This window comes from Panthera pardus, unplaced genomic scaffold (assembly GCF_024362965.1).
Source record: "Panthera pardus isolate Hobbes unplaced genomic scaffold, ASM2436296v1 HiC_scaffold_13, whole genome shotgun sequence".
Taxonomy (NCBI): Eukaryota; Metazoa; Chordata; class Mammalia; order Carnivora; family Felidae; genus Panthera; species Panthera pardus.
The window spans coordinates 51,938,196-51,955,069 of record NW_026526688.1 but is presented as its reverse complement, the minus strand read 5'-3'; the positions used below and the strand labels follow the sequence as shown (position 1 = coordinate 51,955,069).

At 39.2% G+C, this 16,874-nt stretch overlaps 1 protein-coding gene across 4 annotated transcripts in view; it reads left to right on the top strand.

Moving 5' to 3' along the window:
• The window catches only part of PINX1 (PIN2 (TERF1) interacting telomerase inhibitor 1), an 88,597-nt gene that overhangs the window by 28,809 nt on the left and 42,914 nt on the right, over positions 1-16,874 (top strand). For 3 of the 4 annotated variants that reach the window (XM_019440928.2, XM_019440930.2, XM_019440929.2), the window contains one exon: positions 2,783-2,859. The exons of the other annotated variant lie outside the window; for it this stretch is intronic. In XM_019440928.2, the coding sequence (XP_019296473.2) occupies positions 2,783-2,859 (77 nt within the window). The remainder of the gene's footprint in view (positions 1-2,782; positions 2,860-16,874) is intronic. 4 annotated transcript variants of the gene reach the window in all.

Genomic DNA, 16,874 nt, shown 5'->3' with positions numbered 1-16,874 from the left:
AATTTCTAAGCAAATGAAGCTTCCTACATACACCTGCAGTGGGTTTTTTGTTTGTTTGTTTGTTTGTTTTTTTATTTTAACAAACGTATTTCTCAGACCTGCATTTCCTTGCCCTCGCCCCTTTACTCTGAGTAGAAAACTCAGGGTTTTTTTTAAGTCTTTGTTACAATACAGTGCTGTAATACATTTTTTTCCTTAGAACTTGTTGGGTTCTATATGACTTTTACCCTTAAAGTAAGAGCCTCCAAATCTCTGTGATTCTTCAATTCTTATGTTTGTTTTTTGTAGTTTCATTTGCTTCCCTTGTGGACTCCTTGGTGTTGTAAAGTGTATCTGACTATAGTGGTAACTTCTCTCCTTTCCAAATTGCCACTTGGATAGACTGGAAAACCTAATAATCATGATTACTAGAAAAACAGCTAAAAAGATCATAAAGTACTCTTTTCTGAAAGTACTTGTTTATCCTTTTATGGACTTAAGTTCTATCAGCTTGGCTACTGGAAGCTGTTTTTCCTGGTTCTCAAAATGTTATGGCCAATTGAAGATTAATAGATAGATGACCCAAATTCAGACAGAGAACACATATTTCCTTTTAGTTTTTGATTGTCATTTTCTCTAACATCTAAGTTTATCAACAGTATTTGTTGTGATTTAACCTTAATTCAGAACTGAGACCAGTAAACTTTCAAACTCAGTTTTAATATATATACCTGATTCCAAAATGGCCATAATTTTGTAACGTTGATAAACTTTTCACCCAGGACCATTGACTAATAACTATTTCAATATTGCTTCCATCTTCACATTTTGATCTATCTTTAAGTCCCTTTCCATTGGTCTCTGACTCTTAATTCTTCTCTGTGTTTTGTTTTCCAGATCAAATCCAGAGCAAGGCCTGTAACAATCCTGGTTTCTACATTTACTTAAGTGAACTTTCTAAAGGATAAAAATTTCTGATACAAGAACCCATCACCAAAACCTTAGAAACACTTGCACCTTCATTGGTACAGCTTACTGTCTCTCCCAGCTTGGCAGTTTTCCCTTTGATGTTTAGATTTGTTTTCAATCTCTGCGTGTTCATAGTTTGACATCCTGTTTTAGAATTGTGATCTTGCATGTACCCTGCCTTCTTTAATCCCTTCAGCATTCCTTTTAGTTGAATTGCTATAAAAGAGATCTTAATTTGCATTTCTTTTAGGGTTTCTGTTCCATTCCAGAAGATAGGTTGGGGATAGATGGCGAATACATATTTTGAACTAAGTATAACTCCTTTTTCTGAAATAGAAGCTGCCACCCTGAATGTGCTCTGCTGTGCAAAATGGGTTATGCTGATGACAAAGCTAAGAATAGATCTCTAGACCTCCTCCTGAGGGTTTGTCCAGTTATCCCCACCATGAGCAGTGTTATTCCCCACTTTTCTGGTTCATTTTCTGAGTTCTTGTCTGGGATATGCTTCATTTTGTTCTTAAGTAGGTTTCCTATGGGGTCTCTTGTATGGGTCTGCTTAATAATCAGAACCAGGAGGGCTTTGTTTCTAGCTCAGGAAGAAAGGAGAGAGTAACACAGAGCCACAAAGGAACATGTCCTTCCTGATAGAAACTGGTCGTATTGACTGGACCATTGAATCTGGTACTGCTGCCTATGAAACTGGTTATGGCGCCTGGCTTTGCATTAAATCCAAGAGTGTTTTGTTTTTTAATTTCATGGAGTCACTGAGCGATATCATATTTGAATGCCCCAGTGATTGTCAGTGAACTAGAACTTTCTGGGTCATGCCATTACTTTGCCAAGTCAGTTTGCTACAGGAAGCTAAGAAGACCAGTGGGTCCATGACATTGGAACTTAGTCTTCCTACTCAAAACAAAAATTCCTGTGTCTAACCTAGAGCCTAACTCCCCCAGAGCTTCAAGACTTTACATGTAGTAGTTACATTTTAAAGTGCATTTACCATGTAGTTGACAAATGGGAAGAGATTCAGTTGACTGCTCACAGAGTATTATTGGTAGAAGTGGAAATTCCAAAGAAGTGAATTTTAAATTAGTTGGTTTGTGGGTTTGAAATTAAGTTAAAGAGTTTAGTGTTTTTAATAAGAGGCATAGGTCCTTTGGACAGTGCTTTGCCAGAAGCCATTTCATTTCCTGCTCTTATTATGTATCCTTTTATTTAAAGATGATATAGTTGTAACAGTAAAGAACATTTTAAAGAGAAAAATCTGAAATCCTTTCACCCTAATGTAGTAATTTTTGTTTGCATTTATTCTTTTTAAATTTTTTCTCATTCATTCAATTAGTTATTGAGCTCCTATGTGTCAAATACAATATGCTCTCATTCGTGTGTGTTTAAAAGCTGTAAAGCTACCAGCATTTTTGTTCTGCATTTCATAATCCTGAGTAACTCATGTCTCCTTGAAGTAAAAAATATCTGTTTTATAAATGGGGAACCTAGAGACCCAGAAATCATAAATGAAAGGTGTACCAGTAGTAGAGCTAGCTTTGAAATTCAGTTTTCCTCTCCTGCTACACGCTTTTGATTGTTTCTACCATAAAGAAGAGAACATCACGGATTCTGGTTGTGAAACACTGTCTTGAGTTTTAAGTCATTTTAAAATTTATTTGATTTTACTTGTTAACTAAGGAGTTGTTGTGAAGGGAGACAGAAAGTAGTTTACAAAATTGTCTCTTTTCCAAAATCCATTTTGCTTTCAGGATTCTCATAGTTTATATTTGTGCCCCTTATTTTAGAAAGAATGGTATTACTGAAAGGCACCGTGTTGTTTTTCTAGGGAAGGATCTATCATCTCGGAGCAAAACAGATCTTGACTGCATTTTTGGGAAAAGACAGAGTAAGAAGACTCCTGAGGTATTAAGCCACATACAATTGATATGTTCTGTTTCAACACCGCTTGGTTTTCAGCTGTGCGTAGAACTATTTATATCTATTACTGATAGTACTCTTTAGATAAAGCTCCAAAAAAAAGATGTGAGAAGTCTCAAAGGCTAAATGTGACCTTCTTAATAATAGTAGTTGGAAGATACAAGGATTCTAAAGAAGAGTATGTGTCACCTGCTTTTTCCCTTGTGTGAGGACTAGAGTAAACTCTGGGAAGAATGCTTTTGCTGACATACTCAATGGGGAAAATGTCTCTCCCATCCGAGGATGCTTGCAGCGGTTTTGTTTGCTCAGACTGCATAACAGTCTGGGATATGGCTTGGGAGGGACAATGTCATCTGCATAGTCCTGTCCTGGTCTGCTTCCTTTTAAAAACATTTTGAAAGTGTAGGATCATCACCAAGAATCTGTAAGGGATTTAGATGTAGTATTTCCTCCATTGTACAATAGTGTTTGTCTTAAAACTAGGTGAGAGCAGGGTGACTACACCGTACCCTACATGAGATGAGTCCATAATTCATAAGCTTCGTTAGTAAATTGGGCTTTGTAATTTAGTATGGAGTTTTTTGTGCCATTTCCAAAGTAAGAGGCAGTCCTGAGTTTGGATGTCAAAATAGAATTTGTGAAATAGGGGTTTCTGGAGACATAGGAGTAAAAATTTAAAATTGGTGTTGCCTCCAAAAATCTGCAGTATGGTTGCTATAACTATTACTCAGTTAATCTGGTGTGTCCTACTTAGGTTTCTTTATTGGTTTCTAGCCAAGGCCCTGGTGCAATTTTTTCTGACATTTCTCTAGACTGACAGGAATTTTTCCAGGGTAGTAGCTTTTTGTTACTTCATATTATTTCCGAAGACTCTAGAATAAGCAGTTATTAGAAATTTTTGCTCGGTGATTTCCTTTGCAGGTTGGGACTAAATTCCATTTGTCAGGGCTTTTCTGCCCCTACACCTTTAGCAGTGAGGACTGAGGAAGCAGTGCTCTGTTGGCTCACTGAGGGGCGGTGTTTATAGGTCTCTGCTGAGTCATGTCAAAGGCAGGTGGGTCGTTAGGGAGAAGGCGTTCTGCCATCAGGCCACACTGGATGTTTCACTCCCAGAGAGGCTGTTGGAAAGAGCAGAGGATCATCAGACAGCCCTGCTTCTGGTCACCCCTCTGCCCCTCAGTGGTGACTGTATGACCTGGATTGGCTCAGGCAGGCCCCTGCCTTGTTCACTAAAGACTGCATTTGTCTTATCTGAGTCTTCCTCTTTAATCACTGTCCTTTGATCATGCTCCATATTTTGAGTATCCTCAAGGATGTTCTATCACCTCTGCACTGACCTAACCACACCCTCCCATGGCCACACCTGGCACCTTTGCCTCGGCCCCATAGTCCATCCTGGACTCCTGAAAATAACCTTTTTGTTCCAGCTCTGTCAATCCTGCATTCTTACTGTGCTGGCATTTCTGGATCTTTGCGTTCTTGGATTACTTGGCCCGCCTTTTTCTCCCTGCTGCCTGAAACCGTGGTCTTTTGTAGCACTCTGTTTGAAATTTTATGGTTGAACAGATCAGGGAAGGAAACTTTTGGTAGAACTTTAGAAGAACTTCTGTGGTAAGCACAGGAAAGCTTTTTGTTAAAGGCAATTAGAGGTTTCTAATCCTCTGGCAGACATCTGCCTGAGGACTACTGATGTTAGGTGCCTTGAGGTTTTCAACACTGTCTGGTATTACTTGGCCTTTTGACGGTGATGTCATTCATGACCACGTTGACATGAGCCTGTGTTTGAGGAGCTTCGGAACCAATTCTCTGGTACTAACCCAGGGAAAATCTATTTTGGTGCAGTTGGTGTGGAGAAGACCGGCCTTGTAGGATCCTGTGCTTTGTGCAAGATTTATATCCAGGCGTGTCTTCATCTCTCATTCCAGCTTACGGTCCTCCTCTTGTTGATGCATTGAACATCCTGATTGTTCGCTGAGGCAGTTTTATATCACGACGCAGCACTTGGTCTGTAGCAGTGGTTCTCAGCATCTCTTGCACTCAGTCACCTAAGGAGCTTTTTAAAAAATGATAATGCCAGGGTGCCACCCCAGGCCAGTTAAATCCTAATTTGGGGTTAGGGTCCAGGAATAGGTATTAAAAAGAGAAGAAGAAAAATCGTTTTAATATCAAATAAAGCCTACCCAGATGACACAGGTGATTATTGGGAGTAAGGATTGAGAGCCACTAGTAGAAGCCCTGTCATATGTGACATCTGGGAGAGCTTCTGACTTTAGGATTACGAATGTTGCCTAGGACAGGGCTTCTGAAATCTTAATCTGGACACAGACCGTCTGGGAATTTTATTAAACTGCAGGTTCTGGTTCTTGAGGGTGGGGTGGGGCCCAAGAGTCTGCATTTCTGAGAAGCTCCCAGGTGATGCCGATGCTGCTGGTCACACTCTGCTGCATGCAGTACAAGGAGTAGATTGGGCCCCGGTGGTATTTGACATTTAATATACGTCTGTACGTATTTGCATACAACATGGAATGTATTTAAATCTAATCACATTTTAAGACGCCAACTAAGAAGTATTTCTGTAAAGCAGAGTCACTTTTACATTTTTATTTAAATTCCAGTTAGCATTAAGTACAGTGTAGTATTAGTTTCAGGTGTACAATGTAGTGAGTCAGCACTTCCATACAGTACCCGGTGCTATCACAAGTGCCCTCCTTAATCTCCATCACCTCTTTCACCCGTGCCCCCACCTACCTCCCCTCTGGTAACCCTCAGTTTGTTCTCAATAGTTAAGAGTCTATTTCTTGGTTTGCCTTTCTCTCTAAAGCAGAATCACTTTTAAATTTAAGTTTTAGATATGTGTGGATTTTCATATATGGAGTTGGCTCTCATTGAGGCACACCTGTACCTTCCCTGAATAAATTGTTGCTATGAAACCTTACCATGTTAGTTACAACGGTCCTTATAGCCAAGGGCAGGAGGCCTTTGATGAGATTTGTTTGAAAATACAACCTCTTTTGGTTCCTGTTTGCAGTTGGAAGTAGGATCACTTGTTTTTACTCCCTTGACCCCCTAACAGTATTGGCCTGAAATTATATTTGGCATTGCCAAGGTAAAGGTGCTGCTGGAGGTCAAATACCTAAAGAATCTTAGACACCATGGCAGTGTTGAATGTTGAAGTAGTAATCCTCCCTGGGTGCTCTGGTTAAGGTACTGATGGTAATCTTGGCTTTGCATCTGGATTTAAAGAACCTTGGGCATTGACCACATCTGGCTTGGGCAACATCATCTCTCTCACAACTAAGCCTGACTTACTGATTTCTATAATCCCTGACTGTTGTAGTGATAGAAAAGAAACTACAACCTTATGAAGCATGTATTTGCTGGACACTGTGAGAGACATATATGATAGTATTTCATTTAATCCTTGTAACACTTCTGTGAAGTAGGCATTATTATCACCTTTTTAGCAGTAAGGAAACCAAGGCTCAGAAGGATTTGTTATGAAGGTCCAACACAGCACAAATGGGGTTTAAATCCAGGTCCCTCTGACTCCAAAGTCCTTGTCCTTTTCCCTCTGCCACAATGTTAATTAACTTTTGTGCATTAAAAAAAAAAAAAAATCTATGTTTAAATGAGTCCAGTTATGCCTCAGAAATTTTCTTTGAGATTTTGTTAGAGACATAAGCAGTTAATACTTCATCATGATTTTGTGGGGAAATGGTTGGCTATTATTTTGCTGAAAATAATGGTTTAACTTCCAAAACCTCACTGCCTTGCCTTCAGTCAGAATTGAACTATGTATGGTGGGTTCAGAAGCATATTACAAATGCCTGGGCCAGCTTTGGGAACAATTTACTGTGCTGGTGGGAGCTGAATCAAGAAAGAGCCAGCCAGGGGCGCCTGAGTGGCTCAGTCGGTTAAGCATTCGACTTTTGGTTTCAGCTCAGGTCATGATCTCACAGTTTCGTGAGTTTGAGCCCACGAGCTCTGTGCTGGCAATGAGGAGCCTGCTTGGAATTCTCTCTCCCTCCCTTGCTCTCTGCCCCTTCCCCGCTTGTGCTGTAAAGAAAAAAAAGAAAGAGCTAGCTTTAGTTTCTGGAGCACAGATGCTGTGTTACTTGTGCATTTTCTGATTTCTCATATGCATCAAATGATCTGAATACATTTATATTCAAGAAATATCTGCAACCCTTAATTAATAACAGATTTTTTTTTGGCTTTTTGCTTTAAAGCTTCTTATTTGGAAATAATTACAGATGCATAGGAAGTTGCAAGGATAGTTCAGAGGGGTTTCTTGTACTCTTCACCCAGTTATCCCAGTGATTACATTTTGTACAACTATAGCATAAGATGAAAACCAGGAAAGTGACATTCATACAGTCTGTGTGTGTAGTTCTGTGTATGCCACTTTATCCCATTTGTGGATCCTGTAACCACTGTCTCAGTTAATTACAGAACTATTCCCTCACCATAAAGATCTCCCTCATACTACCTCCACTTGTAGTCAACTCCCTTCCCTGCACCTTCCCCGCACCTTCCCCAACCTCAGCAACTGCTGCTGTCAACACAATTGTCTGATTCAAGATTGAATGTTCTATGTATCAGCCATTTGATCTCTCACAGTTACATGCTGGGTCCACTTACATCTGTAACGATCAGTACCCAGATTTTAAGGGCTGATCGTAGTTTCCATGATCTACCTTGGACACTTAATGCTTGCTAGCTTTTATGTCTTTTGCTAGATTGTATGTCTTCTATCTTGTGGAACTTTAGAAAATGCCCTGTAGAAATCAGATTGTTTGATGTCTTTAAAATCCAAATGTATTGATGAAGTCCTTTACTTTAGTAATGTCAGAAGTACATGAAACTGTAAAGTGATGATAAATATAAAGTGGTATCATTATTATATGACAGGTTTGTTCTGTGCAACATGTCAGTGCAGGAGAGGTCCTTGGGCAGTATCTCTGGGTACACTCATTATAGTGGGTTGGTGAACTCCTCTAAGTTGCATGCAGAATTTGTTTGTGGGCTTATGTACATGTAGGTATGGATATATAAAGTCCAGAGCTTTCATCAGATTTTCCTGGGAGTCCTTGATCCAAAAGGAATTTTTAAAATCCAGGACTGTGCATAAAAAATCTCTTCCTAGTTAAAAAAAAATTATATAAAATGAACATTTTCTTTGTGAGGGTAGTAGTAGTAGTGAGCCTTGTATTATGTAGAGGAGCAAACTGTGCCAGACCAGGAATCTGATTCTTTAATTATTTTGAATATAATATGTAGGAAAAAAAAAAACCACATCAAAATAACAATCTAAGCTAAACCTAAGATGTCTGGGACACATTGATGAAATTTCGATTATGCCTTTTATCCTCTCTCTGATCTTGACACATCAAATGAAGAAATCAATCTCCTGTATTTTTACACATGGAGTTTTTCATCCATCACACACACTGGACAGTAAACTACATAAAGAGAGAGGATTTGTGTTGTATTCATCTCTGGGCCTCTGGCATGGCCTTGAGTCAGTGCTTGGCACATGGTAGGAATTCAGTAAATTAAAATCTCCCTGCACTTCTGTTTTTTAAAAATGGACCTGTTTCTCATCTTAAAAATGGTTTGTATAGCTTCAGCGTTGATATTTGAAATATTTTTTTTCCTTTTGGAATGTTTTAATTAATAAATAACTGTCTCTTCTCTGAGAGTAGGAAATATTCATCAGTTAACTTTCAATCCTATGCCAAGCATAATCCACTGGTACAACCAGTAGTTTCTCAAGAAAGGATTATTGAATGAATGTTTGCTTATGCCATTTTGTGTTTTTAAAAATCAATCCCATTTGCCAGAAATTGGCCTTTAGACATTGCATTTCACTCTGGAATAGTTTTTCATGGGCTTAACTGTGTTGTATTGTTATAAAGAAATTAAAACCTTCCTGTCTCTTTAGGAACTACCCTCTGACTTTCTCAGTGCTCAGTGTTTTCTCAAGCCGCAGAGACAGTCTAGCGGCACTGTTGCCCTATCTGAATCTGGCTATTCAGAACTACTTGCTTAAATAGTGAAAGATCCTCACACACTACCGAGTAGTCAGAAACCTTTTAGTAAACTGCTGTGTATGGGAATGGTTGGTTGTACATTTCTAATTTCCAAGTCCTTCCTTTCCCCATCATCTTTGTAATAGGAAGACAATGACTCTGGATTGGAGTGCACCTAAATTGGAGATGTATGCACTTTCTATGGAGACAAAGAAATGATCGAATATATTGAACTGAGATTGCTAGGGCCCCTTGAGACCTACAGCATGTACTTGTGCTGGCCAGTGCCTGCCAGGAGTTATAGATACGTGTGTGTGTGTGTGTGTGTGTGTGTGTGTGTGTGTGTGTGTGTGTATCTTTTCTCACTTGGTGTGCAAGTGGGAGTTGGAGACGCTAAAAAACAAATTCCATTAGTTCCTATCTTGTTGAACTTCCTGATACTCCTCTTTTTTTTTTTTTTTTTTTGCTTCTCTCATTTTTTCCCTCCCCCCACCTTTCCAGTTTCCTTCCTCTATCCAGCTTGTTTCCTGATTCAGCCTTATCACTAGAGAAAATACTCCTAAACCATATCAAGGATTGAGAATGTGTTACCAGCATTCCTACTTTGTTTCTCTAAACAGCGTGTTTCTGGCATAGTCTCTTGACAAAATAATTGTGTATTTATTCACCTCTATAATCTGATTGAATTAGAAACTTTGTTATTTCTTACATGCTCCCAGGATACCCCAGTTAATGATCACTTTGCTTGAATAATCTGATGGCTTTTGCCTTTTGAACCAAAGCATGACTTTTGTGGTTTATGTCCCTTTCTTGTCAGTTATCATGAATTCCCTCTCTTTCCCATTTCTGACTGTCAAATCTAAAAACTCACTTCCAAGCAGACCCTTCTCTTTTAGCTAATTGAATTCACGGAGGTATTTTTGACTATTCCATTAGTTCTATAAATTGCCCTCAGTACCTCTTAAGGGAAGATCATTGGGAAAAGAAGAGTCTTTTTTTGTTTTTTGTTTTTTGTTTTTTTAATTTTTGTTTGAAATGTCCTTGAAGGCTATTTCTCCTTAGTGCCAAATGTTCCTTTTAATTACCTATATTCATTAATTAAGTTGAGTTTTATAAATTGTTTCCAGAATACAAACTCTTAAATTTGAATGTTTCCCCCTTCTTGTAACCTCTGTCACTGCCTCCCCCTCCTCACCCCTGATCTGGGCATTAGCATTCAAAAGCTGGGCAGTTTTCCTATACTAGTATTTGCTAAAGCCATCTTCTAATGAAGAACCTTTTAGTTAGAGGTAAATTTAAACCAAGCCCACAAACAAGCCAAATAATACATTTAAGTCTATATTAAGTTTATTTTTTTGCTGGCGTTGATGACTTCAGTAATTCCCATCACCATTTTGACTACTAATAACAGATCCAAAATAATCTGTCTAAGCTGGAAAACACTTTATTTAACCAAAACTAAATAGATGAAAATTTGTGAAGATATGTAAAGCCTCATTTAATCCTGGAAAGATCCTATTTGGTAGCAGTTAGATGAGAATTAACTTAGAGGCCGGGACATGCAACCTGACCACAGTTTTACATAAGCCAAAGCATGTAGTATGGCAGCTATCTTGCATGGAGGCTTGTGCTGTGTCAGAATGATTGTGCCTCCATGCTGAAAGAAGCAGGCTTTTTGCTTATTTTCTGCACTGGTGACCATATTTGAACTAGTCTGTTCAGGCCTGCGTGCCATATTTTAAGAGTGTGTTCAGACATGAGCCCTAGTGACCAAAGTATCAGGAAAGCAGGTTATGCACAGAACTAGCAAATGAGCAGTTAGGAAATTCTGCCTGAATTCTGAGAAATCCTGACTTGAACTTAAATAGTTTTACTGGTCCTCTAAAAAAGGAACAGATTTGTTTGTTATGCTTCATAAGGAAAAACTAGTACTGATGGATGAAATTGATAGATATCTACCTAGAGAAAAGAAGCAACATGGGCTGATCAGCTGTAGGATGTACCTTGTGGTTTGTGTGAGGAACTCTTGAAATGAGGGAGTCTGAACTAAATGCTTTTGAGTACTTCCAAGTCTAAGGTTCCCTGATTCTGAAGTAAAGAGGACACATGAAATACATTTGAAATAAGTTTTATGTTGTCCTAGACTACAAAGGAAAAACATTACTTGGATTCCTCTTCTTGATTCTCCTGTACTTGGGACAATTTTGGCTTTATCTACTTCTGTTTCTTACCCAGGAGATGAATGTAAAAAGTCTTTTGTGTGTTTAAGCAAGAAATTGCATAATATTGAGCAAGTTGTCTTAACAATTCAAGCCTTACAGGAGTTATTAGAAATGTTGAGTGTCAAGGTGAAGTTAACTGTCTTGGATGTTTTTTAATGTGTAAACTCCATTTTCTTATTTAGTGAGAGCGTTGAATTGTATGTCCTTCCACTAGGTTCTGTTTTCCAGAGATTCTCCTCAGTGATATTTCCCATTCCACATACTCTTCTAGATTGACCCTTGCCACTGTCTCATCATGACAGTGGATGAGAAGTGGAGCCCAGTCCCCTCCCCTTCCATCTGGGCAGGACTGTGACTTGCTTATAGTGATAGAGTGTAGCAGGGGGGATGCTGCCTGACTTCAGAAGCCTTGCTGGCTAAAATACTCTTGAAGGTTTCAGCCTTCATATAAGCAGTGCAGTAGCCCTGAACCCCCAAGCTGTAAGAAAGCCCAAAGCCCAGACTAGCCCATGTGGAGAGCATAGCACACAGAATTATGCAGGTGCCCAAAAAGTACGTGAAGAGAAAGAGGTTCTGGTCAACACCCTTTGATCGTTAGAGAGAACTGTAGCCAGACTCTTTGCCCAGCCAAACTCTTCCTTGAATTAGTGACCCACAGAAATAGCATGTGGTAATGAAAGGATTGTTGTTTTAAGCTGCTAAGTTTTGCAATGATTTGTTACCCAGATAACTGAAGTGGTTCTCTTAGGATCTGTCATTCTGTGGTTCTGTGATTATACATTGATGGTGAACCTGGTAGATCTGTCTTAACCTGTGGAATGAGGAAATGATGTCATCAAATGAATTGTTCTGTTTCTCTGGTTTCTTCTAAAGGGAAGCTCAATCAGTGGAATATGGCATTGAGCAGGCACTTCAGAGTTTGATAAACCTGTGTTTGATCCATGAGTAGTGTGAAGACTGTGTGATTTGGAGCAAGTTACTTACCTCTCTGAGCCTCAGCTTTTCCATTCATAAAATTGGCATAGTAAATCATCTAGCAAGATTGAATAAGCCGTGTAAAGTTCTCAGCAAGTCTCTTGCATGCAATAAGTGCCAAGCGTATCTTTGTTGCTGCCTCTAAGATCGCTGTCATTGTAATTGTTAATACACTCAAATTTAAGGTGGTAAAAATAAACCTAATATAGAAATGAGAAAATTTTAATCCATTTGCACACAGTCACATGCTGAGCAATATTTAATATAAATGTACTGACTAAACTTACTCATTGCCAATAAGCCCTTCCTTAAAGTCCTCCAGCAGGGAGGCTTTTCTGTTGTCATTTTGCTATTATAGCAATTATAGAGGAGTTCTTAGCATATCGATTTTGTTTTAATTAATATTTAAGATGAGTAATAACTAAGGCAGTGATCTTCCTTGTAATGTGATGTCCTGTACAATTCGGGTAGAGGTGTTAGCATTTGTTTATCATGTAAAGAATTCATTGCTTTTAAAAAACATGAGAAAAAGAAAACTGAGGTAAAAGCTCTTTATCATCATCAACATTTATTACGTATTCATGGAGATGATGGTACTGAATTTAATAAGTTTCAAAATGTATTTGATGCTATCCCTATTCGCAAAAGATTTACAGTGGTTTAGTACTGTTAGAATCTGTTTGTTTATGGAAAGATAATAGGATCTCAGGACAGATAGACTCTTAAGATAATCTAGTTTATGCCCCTGTATCAAGCAGGACTATTTCTGTCATTGCGGAAATTAGTGTGATTCCATTATCAGAAGAAAGAGAAAACGATTTTTTAATGTGAGTTTCAGAGATTAAGTTAGATATAAAGAATGTTCTTTAAAGAGGAAGTGGACGGTACAAATTATTTAGAGAGGTCATAGAAAATTTAACTTCTGGGGGCGCCTGGGTGGCGCAGTCGGTTAAGCGTCCGACTTCAGCCAGGTCACGATCTCGCGGTCCGTGAGTTCGAGCCCCGCATCAGGCTCTGGGCTGATGGCTCGGAGCCTGGAGCCTGTTTCCGATTCTGTGTCTCCCTCTCTCTCTGCCCCTCCCCCGTTCATGCTCTGTCTCTCTCTGTCCCAAAAATAAATAAAAAACGTTGAAAAAAATTAAAAAAAAAAAAATTAAAAAAAAAAAAAAGAAAGAAAATTTAACTTCTGGAGATACTTGCAAGTGGAATTAAATGCCAACTAAGAGAATTGAGGGACAGTCCATTTAGGAAGCACCAGGAGACTATTACCCTCCCCTTTTCTTTCACTAAAGTTCATCTGAGCAACATGACATCCTGGAGATAGGAAAGGACAAAATAGTAAATAGTTTACCAAGGATATTAAACTTAAATCAAGATGATCCTTTGTACCTGAGTACATTCTTCACTTCTATTAATCCTTTTTTTTTTTTAATGTTTATTTATATATTTTGGGAGAGAGCACGTACACACACATGTGTACGCGGGGGAGGGGCAGAGAGAGGGGGAGAGAATCACAAGCAGGTTCCACACTGTCAGCACAGAGCCCAACACAGGGCTTGATCTCACAAACCGTGAGATCATGACCTGAGCCGAGATCAAGAGTCAGATAGATACTTAACCGACTGAGCCACCCAGGCACCCCTGTATTAATACTCTCAAAACCAGACACAAAAGATATCCTCTTACAGGATATGTTCAGTTGTTTTCTTTTCCATAATAAACATAGTTTGTTGGCACTTACTTAATAATTGGAAAGCTGGGAAAACTTCAACGGTTATAAAAATTTACCTAGTGTATCCCAAGTATTACTGTAATTGCTGAAGCTGCGAAGATGATAGGATTTGGTCCCCTTCATGGAATTCACGGTCCTCTGCTAGAGGAGATAGATGTCGAAATATCTTGAATATAATGTAATAAATTCTATAAGAGAGTGTAAAGAGTCTTTTCTGCAGTGTATTTTTTCTATAGCAGCTTGAGTGATCTTTTGAAAATGTAATTGAGAGCATGTCACTACTGTGTTTAAAACCCTCCCACATTTTCTTGTCACACTCAGTGCAAAAGGCAAATCTTTACAGTTGCCTAAAGTCCTATATGTTGTGCTCCCCCACCCCCACCCCGGCCCTCTCTCTTATACAGACACACACACACATACACTACCGCCCTGCCTCATCTTCTGGGTTTTTGGTACCCACTCTGCCCTCATCACACTGTCTGCTTTGCTGTTTCTCTATAGGAAAGCTTCCACCTCAAGTTTAAGTACTTGGTGGCTCCTCTGTGTGGAGTGGCTTGCCCCTGCCTCCTCTGCGTTTTTGTCCAAATGTCCTCTCAGTTGGTCTTCCTTGATTATCCTATATATAATTGAAAACACAAACAATAACAACAAAAAACTATGACACTCTTATACCTTCTCCTTTGCTGTGTTTTTCACCATAGCAGTCACTGCCATCTGATGTACTAAATTGTTTACTTACCATCTTTCTTCAGTAGATTGGAACCCCCGTGAGGGCAGGAATTTTTGTACTGTCTAGCATTTAGAAACATGCCTGGCATGGAGTAGGTTCTCAGTGAAGGTTTTGTTGAATTGAACTCAGTTACTGAAGTATGTTTTAAACATTGTGGAAACACAGACCAGAGAACCATTAACTTTTACCATGATGTCAGAAAAACCTACAGAGAAGAACTGGTGATTGATCTCAGCCCAAAGGGCAGGAGTGTCTGAATGGACAAGGCATAGAAAAAAAGGTGTAACATGAACACCTTATCCTGGGTCTCAAACTCAAATGTCAATAGGATCTAGGCATCTGACTGTAAATGTGTGAATAGTCTAACTGTAAGATTATAGGGAATCAGGGAAATTGATATCCTGTCTGGAAGTCTCCAAGATTCATAAAATAATAACCATGATGTTGATGATGGTAGTGGTAGTAGATCTTGTTCAGGACAAGTGAAACATGTTTGTGATCTCATGTAACACAGACTGCTGGTTTGGAATCTTTGGCTTAGCTGGAGGTGAGAAAGCCAGGGAGTTTTATGTATGTAAGTAAGTGTGCAAGTGTGGAATTGCATGGCAAAGACCAGCTGCTCAGGACCACCGTGCAGAGGCTAGGCAGCATACGACACATATGTAAGAGGTGCTTCCTATCTCCTACATTTATGAAGATTCACATCAGTCTTCTGTGGAACTTGTATTCCTCTGATATTTGAACTTGTACTTCTTCATGCTTTGTGGTGCCTGTCAGAGGCATGAGGATGCTAAGAAACTGCAAGAGCCTGCAGCACCATGGGCGGCTGCTTGACTGGAGTGAGAGCTGAGTGTAAATAATGCCTGAGATGAGGTTGCTCGTGGCCTCGTCTAACTCAGCGTGCAGGTGAAATCATTCCAAGTGAGTAAGAAGCATTGCAGAGCTAGATTTTCTATTGAGCACAGCTTTTGATAAAAAGAACAAGAGCTAGATATTGACTTTTTGGTGCCTGTTCTATCAGTGGTCTGTTAATCAACAGAGGATAAATTATTGCTCCTCAGAAACAGGAAAGGATCCCCTTGGCTTGAAGGCATTTCCGCCTTTCTTTTCTTTGTTTTTTCTTTTTATTGGTAGAGGATCTTTCCTCCAGCCATTTGCTCCTTGGGGGTTTTGTTAAGGACTGAAGGGAAACTGAAAGGAGCTCTTTTGATTTATCTTCTATCCTTTCCTTTTGGTCACTCCACAAGGCTAAAATAGCCGAGTTGGCTTTAATATGTCGCCATTAGAGACCAAACATTAGCTGGAATAAACCATCATGCCTCACAATGAAAAATGTCCCCTGATTGGCTAATTAATCAGTCAAAGGGGAATGACATGGCTCTCGGCTTGAGGGACTCTGCTAGAGAGAAACAGGCTGTTGATAAATGGTTTTCCAACAAATTCATATATCAAGGAAACTTAGTCATTTTTTAACTATAGTTTGTGTGACTGTAATTTTTTCTAACTTTTTCTTTTCTGCTGCTCTTGCTGTTTGGGCTGCGTTTTTTATTGTTGATAAAAAAAAATATGGGATTTTAGATATGAGAAAATAAATGCTTTCTACTTATTCATGTCTCTTAGTCTGATTGGTTGTGCCTGTCTAGGTTTATCAATAGGTGGAAATCCACTTTCTCCAAAATAATTTATGAAATTAAAGTTTCCTGGCTTTCTTCAAAGTTAAGATCCCCAGATTGTGGTCCACGCTGCCTAAGTTTGAACCCTGGCTTCATCAGTTGCTGGCAGTGAGCTCCTAGGCCAATTACCTAACCTCTCTGTGCTTTAATTTCCTCACCTTTAAAATGGGGTAATAATGGTATTACCTAAAAGGATTCTTAGTTTGGAGATTAAATGAGATCATCTGAAAAGCAGTTCAAATAGTCCCAGGCACGTAGTGATAGTGAGCATTCATTTTGTTCCTTGTTATTTTTCAAAGTGATACCTGCACATTGATTTTAAAAATTAAGCTGCACTGAACAGCTTATAATGAAAAGCAGCATTCTGCATTCACATCCTGTGCTGCTCCATCTCCCAAGTGTTCCCTCCAGAACCTCAAAGTCTTTTAAAATTATAGGGTATTTATTTTCATATTTAAAGATGTCTGTTACAGTGACATTCTTTTTTTTTTTTTTTTTAACGTTTATTTATTTTTGAGACAGAGAGAGACAGAGCATGAACGGGGGAGGGTCAGAGAGAGGGAGACACAGAATCGGAAACAGGCTCCAGGCTCTGAGCTGTCAGCACAGAGCCCGACGTGGGTCTCGAACTCACGG